Consider the following 9,129-nt stretch of genomic DNA (forward strand, 5'->3'; position numbering starts at 1 on the left):
ATAGAAAAAAATGTTTATTTGGCAAATAAACATTGCTTTTCGCTTAAATTAAATGTTCAAACTGCCAAGAGGTATGTGGGAGGCTGTTTGTGATTTAATTTAAGCGAAAAGAAATGTTTATTTGTGAAATAAACATTTTTTTCTATTTACTGACAGCCGTACAATGTATTTTGGCTTAAATAAATTACATACATTCACATTATTCTTTTTGCGTCAATTAATTTAATTCAAAAATTATTTTTTGCTAGTATAGTACTAGCAAAAAGGTAGTACCTGGTAAGTGTATACATACCAGGAATAAGGTAAATTATTGAATTTACTGAAGTTGAGATGTCTGATACCTTATAAATTTTTTTGTGTTAAGCTTGTCATGCACGGGGAGCTATACTATAATATATCTCATATCACTCACTAGAGTAATGAGTGAGGCTGCATACACGGAACTATAATGTATAATATGGTTCCGTTTATGCAGGCTCACTCATTACTAGAGTGAGCGATATGAGATATAATATATATCTATTATAGTATACCATCTGGTCAGTAACAAGCTTTATGGGGAAATAGAAAGATCATTAATATACATGTATCATTTTTTAATTTTTTATTTAATTATCCTTTGTATAATTTAATTTTTAAATTTAATAAATCAATGAATTTTGTGTCTCTCTTCTGCCCTTTCATTTTCTCTGGCACGTTTGTGTTGTACCCTTTCCTCCTTTTTTTCTATCTGAAGCAATTGAACTATGTTGAGTATTAGCGTTGTTATTTCTTGTAATACATTCTTTAGTTTATTATTGGTAGCTTACTTCTGGAACTAGCTTTTTTTCTTTTAAAAACGCAAGATTCCATCTTCTAGCTAGATGTTTGTCATATCTGTAACTAATTTTTTTATTTAGAAAAGTGAACCTATTAACAAATCAATGCCTCAGAAGAAAATCGGTGTAAGTCAATAAGTGCTTAAAATGAGATACTAAGATGTTTCTGACAAAAACAGTCGGAAAAATGAAAGAATACCCATGAATGATCACATCAATCAGTCAATCACATATTTTGTATTAGCTGTTTTTTTTTCATAAATAACAAACGAGAGAGATTGATTATTAGTAATCTGAATAATATGTGATTGATGTGATCGTTCATGGGTATTCTTTAATTTCTCCGACTGTAAACTGTCTTTATTTAGCATAACATGGGTAACATATTCATAAATACAAACAAGGAAATAATAATATTTCTATATATAATAATAAGTGTTATATCCCATAAGTCATTTTTAGGGAGAATGTGACTTACACCGTTTGACTTCTGAGGCATCCAAATATTAAAATTAGGTTTTATTCCTGTTATTGGGATTCTTCAATTTACCATGTAAATTATCCAATCTTTAAAAATATTGTGTTTTGATATACATAGTTAGTTTTTAGCCCTAGTTTACTATTCAATATACCAGTTGGATGGATTATAAATCTGGAGAGTTTTGACAATGATTGATATGTCCATCTAGCCTAATTTTTCAGGAGAGAATTTGGAAAGTTTGGATCATGTTTTTCCAACTCAAAAACGAAAAGTAATCAACATAAGAAATCAAGTAATATATCAAGTTCTGCACTACCTAATACAGTAGAGCCCCGATTATCTGTCCTCCTCGGGACCGAAGGTGTATTGAAAAGCAGGGATAATCCAAACATGTATATCTTATGTATAATACATATGTACATATACACATACATATGTACCTACCATAAAAAGATAACAGAAAAAAATAAATCTTTCATTATGAGTCTCTCTTTCGTCATATAGAGTTTCCGTCAAGTGATTTACGATGACGCTATTTTGATAAAACCTCAAAAATGCAACTTGGGTATGTAATAGTAATAAGGTTCTACTGTAAGTTAAAAGGGGACATATCTTTTATACAAAAGATATGTGGGACAAAGGGGGTTTTACCTTCATCATACACATACCAAACTCTACCAACTTGAAGAAATGTTACTAAATAGCATATCAAGCAAATAATCTCATTCTGGCTAAAATCAGACACAACATCAAGTTTTGCCATACCACTACAGAAATATAGTATTGAATTTAAATAAAAGTTTTACCCACATTAACAAATTTTTACATCATGGAACAGTTAATATTAATAATCATATAATATGTACATATAATTATTATGTAAACAAAATTACCACTGCATCTGTTTCATAGCTTGTCTTTATTTAAACTTGTCTTTGTCTTCTATTTTACATACAAATCAACAGTTTTCCACTAACTTAAAATGGATTTACCTCTTGTTCAAGCTCTCCAGTAAATTTTTCAGCATAATCAATGTTTTCTTTTTAAAACAATATTGTTGTCTGATTAAAATATGGAAATGTATTTCTAAACCTTATGACTTTGTATACTTATTTTTTTAAGTTGTAATTCTTTGATTTACTTACATTTCCTTCATTCCTTCTTCCAAAATGGAAATAAAAACGATAAAATCATCTTTGAATCTGATTATGTTAGGTTAGGTTAAAGCTGAAATTATAAAAATAAACACAAAAATCAACTTGCGGCTAGAGAGAACCAAATACTTCCACTTCCACTTCTTTTTTTTGGCTTGCATACAAGTGCATCTGCCAGCACATTTCTTTCGTGTTGCAGTTGTCTTGCTCTTAGCAATACTGCAGCACTCTAAAGACAAACAAGAAGATTCTACGCTTTTTTTTGACAATTACTTAATATGATAGGTTATGTTTCGGCTAACGGATTTTAGTATTTTATTTCCTGTTTCTTTATTCTTAAATATTAAAATCATTTCTTTAGACGTTCATAATATCTAACAAATTTATACGTATAGAAATATACCCTGTGATGAGAGATGTTAGTTTAGACAAATAGAACAACATAGGGATAAAACTCTTCTCGCTCCGGGGTAACGGCAGAGCTTTCACAACCCGAAATGTTACCTCGGTTAGACTAGAACCCAGGACAGGATAGGATAAAGAAATATGGGACAATTGAGTTTGTATTTCACAAATTGACCTTGTTAATATTTAAATGAGTAACAATTAATTTTAGTTGATCAAAAGTTAGATTGCAAAGAATATCTTGTATATTAAAACTAACTGGGACCCCTAGTTTTTTTAGTTCATCTCTAAGATCAAACTGTGTACCTTTTCTTATGGGACATTGCAAAAGAATATGGTCTATATTCTCCTCTCTTCCACATTCACAGAATGGATGATCTTTTATTTTTAGTCGATATAGATGTGATCCTGTGCAACAGTGCCCTGTCCTCATCCTTATTATATTAGTCAGGTGTCTTCGGTCTATATAGGGAAATTTTTTAAACCAGGGTTTATCTGGAAATGAGGGTTGAATTCCAGAATACCATCTCCCTTTAGTCTGTGTCTGTGATTTCCAGCATATGTCATGTTCCCTCCTTATTTTACTTTTCAATATTGGCCAAACATCTGTGTAGTTTATTTTCATACTTTGTGGGACATTAAGTACTCTCCCAATATTTGCCAACTTATCAGCATATTCGTTTCCCTCTATTCCTGAATGACCGGGGATCCAGCACAATTTATATTTTTTGTTATCTGAGTTTGCCTCTACTAATAGCTGTTTCGTTTCTAATGTGGTATGATCATTATTTGCATTTATGCCAACTTTTGTTAGTTTCTGTATAGCACTTCTGGAGTCGGTAAAGACAATACAATCAGTAATACCTCGATTCAGACATTCCTTTACCCCCTTACCAATAGCCACTATTTCTGCTGTGCATATATTCAATGCTGATGGTAATCTAGATGAGTATGAATAGTTGATATTGGGAATGTATACACCGTAGCCTGTCTCTGCTTCCTTAGCATTCCCACTTTTTGATGCATCAGTATAGATAAATAGGTAGTTTTCACTTAATTTCTCTGTTGCTGCTTTGAATATCATATTTTGATGATGATCTGACTTGCTGATTTTTAATTGCACTGTGGGAAGTCGTGTGTATTGTATGTCCATGTTGAACGAGAAGCAGGGTATCACATTTGCTGTGTGAATTATACTTTTGTATGGTTCTAGTTGGTCAAGTGCCTCCACTAGGTATGGTCTCTCTCTTTGTTTCCAATATCCTATCTTATAAGTACACGCTTGTTTAATATCTTTGATTACCTTTAAAATCGGATTATCTTGAATGCTGTACATTTTTGTCATAAATTTCGTTGCCAACCATTTTCTTCGAAATTCTAGTGCCATCTCTGCAGTTTCTGCCAGCAATGCTGTTGTAGGAGTTGACTTCATGCATCCGAGGATAACCCTTAGGGCTTGAAATTGTACTGTATCTAGCTTACGCAAGGTGTTTTTGTTTGATGGTTTTATGAATATGCTGCCGAAGTCCAAATGGGATCTCACCAGACCATAATATACCAGTAGTAAAGTGGCAGGGTCCCCACCCCACCAAACTTTCCCTATTGCCCTCATTACGTTAATACCTTTAATAGCCTTACTTCTTATGTTTTCTATGTGGGGGTTCCAGTTAAGGTTTTCTGTGAGGGTGACTCCTAAATATTTAATTTCTTTTTTACGAGGGATGATCTGCTGATCCATAACGATTTCTGGATATATGTAGCTATTACTAGTTTTTGCAAACCATACTACTTCACTCTTGTTTACTGAAATAGAGAAGCTGTGTTTCGCTAGCCATTCACTTATGTCTGCAAGAATTAAATTTGATCCTATTGCTGCTTGGATTGGGTTTTGATGTTTGTTTAGCAGTACTAGATCATCTGCATATGACAATAAAATGCATTCCTCTGGTATTATTTCATAAATCGAATGTATATAGATGTTAAATAGTAACGGACTGAGTGGTGATCCTTGTGCTAAACCTTGTGTTGTAAAGGTCGGACCTATGAGATTTTCTTCCTCATCTTTGACATATATTTTCCTGTTATGAAGAAGCTTGAATGTAAGGTTAGTTAGTTCTATTGGGAGATTTAAATCTAACATTTTTTTATAAAGTATATAAATGTTTACATGATCATAGGCGGCTTTTATATCTAGGAAAATTCCCAACACACTTTTATTCTCTGAAAATGCTGCCTGAATATAAGATGTAAGAAAAGCAATATTAGTCTGAATTCCCATACCTTTTCTAAACCCTGATTGGAAGCTGTTGAATGTATGGTTATTTTCCAATATCCATTCCAGTCTGTTTTTAATAAAGTGTTCCATTATTTTGCCTACACATGATGAGAGGGCTATGGCTCTATAACTATCTACGAGTTGCGGATTTCTGGTAGGTTTGAGAAACGGGAGTATTATTTGTGTTTTCCAGCTCTCAGGAATCTCTTTTCCCTCTAGTGCCTTATTGTACATATGAAGTAAGCTTTTTAAGGCTGCCTCTGGTAAATATTTGATCATTGAATAAGTGATTGCATCAATGCCCGTTGCTGTGTCCTTTTTATTGTTTATACCTTGTTTCAGTTCACTCATGGAGAAAGGATTCTGGATGCTGTTGTTTGCCACTATCGTAAATTCTGGATCTATGTTGCATACTGATAGATTTGTTAAGATACTTTCACTGATTTGTGTGTTGGGTAGTTTTTTTTTATACCCCTGTTGTGAATTATAGAATTTTTTAACTGTACTCCATACATAGCTCATATCGGAGTTTCTATTTAGCGTTGCACAGAACTTTCTAAAACTGTCTCTTTTTTTCTCCCTTAGAAACTTTTTTGTTGCTGCTATCATTTTTTTGGCATGGACATAGTTTTCAACTGTGAATTGTGTCTTGAGCCTTAAAATTGCTTCTTTTCTGTCTCTTATTTTTTGTGAGCATTCCTGATCCCACCAGATGCATCCTATTCTTCTCTTTGTTCGATTTTTCATTGGAATAGTCATATTGGCTGCTCTCTCCATTGTTTGAATTAACTCTCTATATTCCAGCTGTTCTATATTTGCTGTTCGGTTTAATATGTCCTGGTACTCTTCCCAGTTGGCTCTTTTATAATTTTTCATTCCCCGATTGATGTTTTCCGGATTAATGTTTATGGAATTTTGTATAACTAGTTTTGTGGGGTAGTGGTCACTGAAGCCCAGGTCGTTTATTACTGTCCAATCACATTTGTGGACTTGATTACTGGAGGTCATCGTCAGGTCTACTGCACTTCTCCTTTGTCCTGGTCTGGTGAGTCTTGTTGGAGTCCCATCGTTATGTATAAAAAAATTGTATTCATCAACAAATTCTTCTATATTGTTACCATTTGTGTCAGATATTTCACATCCCCAAGCAACATGATGGGCATTGAAATCTCCCAAAATGATGATCGGTCCTTGTAGCACCTTAATTAGGTTAGATAGTTTGTTTTTTGTTATTTTATTGGTGGGATGAGAGTATATATTTACTATATTATATTTTTGAATTTTAATTATTATTATTCTAAATTTGTTGGTTTCTAGGTTATTTCCACATTTTAAAATTTCGTACTTTAGATTTTTTTTAATTAGTGTTGCTATACTAGTACCTTCATTCATATCATTTCTGACTATATTATAGGTTTTAATGTTAAATTTATGTACCGGTTTTAGAAAGGTTTCATTGAGTAAAATGACATCTGGTTCCTCATCTCTGATTAGTGATATTAAATTACTAAAATTAGAGTTTACACTACGTATGTTCCATTGAATAATGTTAAGGTTTGTGTTATCCATTTTTATACTAATGTGTTAGTTACTTGCAGATGAGAACTGCATTTTTTGTTGATCTGATTATATAACTTGTTATTTTGATTACTTTTCTGGCCTATCCAAATCTTCCGAAGATTTGGACAACTCAAAGTATGTATTAATTAGATCCCTAATTTGACATTTATGTTCTATTGGTGTAATTAAAAATTTTTTATAATATTCTTCAACTCTGTTCAGATTATTTGACTCTATTGACTGTGTACCTGACCCAGCAGGATCTTCTTCTCTATCTATGTTTCTATATGGACTAGATTGAAAATTTTGAAATTGTGGCCTGTGTTCTGCCCTTTCCTGTCTTCCATTGGGGTATGATAATACTCTGTTATGTGCTGTTTTGTCAAAACTGACTCTCTTTGTTGGAGGAGAGGCGTTTGTCGTTGATACATTTGTGTATGTTCTTTTTGACTTGACAATGTTACTGCTATTGATATAAGATCTTCTTTGATTTATCTGTATATGATTGTCCGATTGTTGCCCCTTGTTTTGTAGACTGGGGAATTCTGTTTGCAAGAATCTAAATGTTTGTGCTGTATTGGATGTATTAGGTACATATGACTTAGGGTGCAAAAAATTGGCCTCATAATGTGTTATATTTTCGTATACCATGGTCTTTTTAATGTTGCATTGCCTTTCATACTCGGGACATTTTCTGCTGGTAGCCTGGTGTTCTGTCGATTTGCAGAAGTAACAAGATATTCTACATGTCTGTTGTGCATTTTCTTCGGTTTCATGTGGGTTGCCACAGTTGTGACATTTTTTTATGCTTTTACACTGCATTTTTGTGTGTCCAAAAGCCAGGCAATTGAAACATTGGGTGACTCGTGGTATGTAGGGAATTAGCGGAATTGATAAGTAACATAATTTTATATTTCTAGGGATTATTACCCCTTCAAATGTTATTAAGATGGTCCCCGTTGGAGAGTACTCGATTGTTCCGTCTTCATTGGCTTTTTTCGTGGTAAATCTTTTTACATCTAATATCTTAAAAGGGCTTTCGCCCATATTTTTGATGTTTTCTTCTGTAAATATTGGGTTTATATTCCTAGCTATTGCTTTACAAGTTACCGAGTTTCTTGGTATATATATTTTGTATTTGTCATTTAGTTTATTATTTTTAACAAAGTTATTTGCTGCTGATGCAGATTGAAATATTATTCCTAATTTGTTTTTACCTTTTTCTTTAACCTCTAAAACATCTTTAAGTTTTAATTGAAAAATATCTTTAGCAATTTTTAGATGATTATAGCGACCTACAGCATGCCCTTTTTCAATTCCTTCAATAATTACAATAAATGGCCCTATAGCAGAATTATTATAACTTAAATTAGTTAAAAAAGTCTCCGTTTTATTATTTGTATCTTTTTGTTCGGTTTTTTTATTCGTATCCATTAAGTTCATATCAACATCTTGACTATTAAAACCAGCAAAACCTTCAAGGTCAGGAGGGACTGTCCCCCCGGAATCCTCGGTCATTATTAATTACCTTAAATATTTTATACTCTTATCTAAGCGTGTTAAATACAAATGAAATTTAAGAATATAAATGTAATATACCAATAATATTAAAAAAGAAAAGGTTTATTAACAGAGGAAAGGTTAGTAGATCTCACCACAGGTTTCAAATTTGCCTCCTGATGCGAATCACATCCGTCACCTTTCACTGCCACCGAAAGAATCCGAGAACCAAATACTTTGCTTCGGAGCTTCTAGACAATTGACAGTTCTCTGGATTTGGCGGGCAATTTGAAAAGCATATATGTATATTTTATATATTGTATACTTATACATATCATTGAGTTTAAGACACTAAATGAAAAACCTCACTTCGCTTAGTTGATTATCTATATAAATGAAATTCAAAGTATACTTATTAACCTAATTATATAGTATCGGCAATATTTTAAATAAAAAAAAAATCGTTATGTATAATATACATACTTATAATTAATAGGATACCGATACCTATGTTATAGATTATATAGATTATAGGTTAAGACAGTTTTACATTATGCTATTTTCATGCTAGGCAAGAGCCATGCAAGACAGATCACGCTACTGCGCATGCCCACGCGCTATTTCCATGCAATTCCTGTGCTAGACGAAAAATTAAAACATGTTCTATTTTTCATGCTATTTTGATGCAAGTCCTGTCAAAATTCATGTTGCCAATATGACAAAATTTATGGTTTAGAAAAAAACTTAACCTTATTGTGTAAGTTTAAATGGTATTTATTGGATGTAATAATTTGTGATTTATATTTGAATATATTTAATTATGGACTGAAGTTTCCAAGTGAAATATCTAAAGTGAATATTTTGATATATTTCTTCTATTGGCAACAATGAAAGTGGTATCTAAAATTGCACAGAAATAGCTCCGATGTAAAAAGG

General features: G+C 32.4%; 1 protein-coding gene across 1 annotated transcript; it reads right to left on the bottom strand.

Moving 5' to 3' along the window:
• Positions 1-589: 589 nt before the first annotated feature.
• LOC126885933 (uncharacterized) lies at positions 590-5,640 on the bottom strand. Its single transcript, XM_050652749.1, has 2 exons — positions 2,445-5,640; positions 590-882 (listed from the first exon to the last, which is right to left on the bottom strand). Exon 1 carries the CDS (start codon positions 5,482-5,484, stop codon positions 3,022-3,024), a length of 2,463 nt encoding a protein of 820 aa, XP_050508706.1. The 5' UTR covers positions 5,485-5,640; the 3' UTR covers positions 590-882; positions 2,445-3,021.
• Between the last annotated feature and the right edge of the window lie 3,489 nt (positions 5,641-9,129).

The sequence above is a fragment of the Diabrotica virgifera genome, chromosome 6, assembly GCF_917563875.1.
Source record: "Diabrotica virgifera virgifera chromosome 6, PGI_DIABVI_V3a".
NCBI lineage: Eukaryota > Metazoa > Arthropoda > Insecta > Coleoptera > Chrysomelidae > Diabrotica > Diabrotica virgifera.

Excerpts from the sequence above, each read along its gene's own strand:
- LOC126885933 (XM_050652749.1), bottom strand. The coding sequence starts at position 5,484 with ATGAGTGAACTGAAACAAGGTATAAACAATAAAAAGGACACAGCAACG.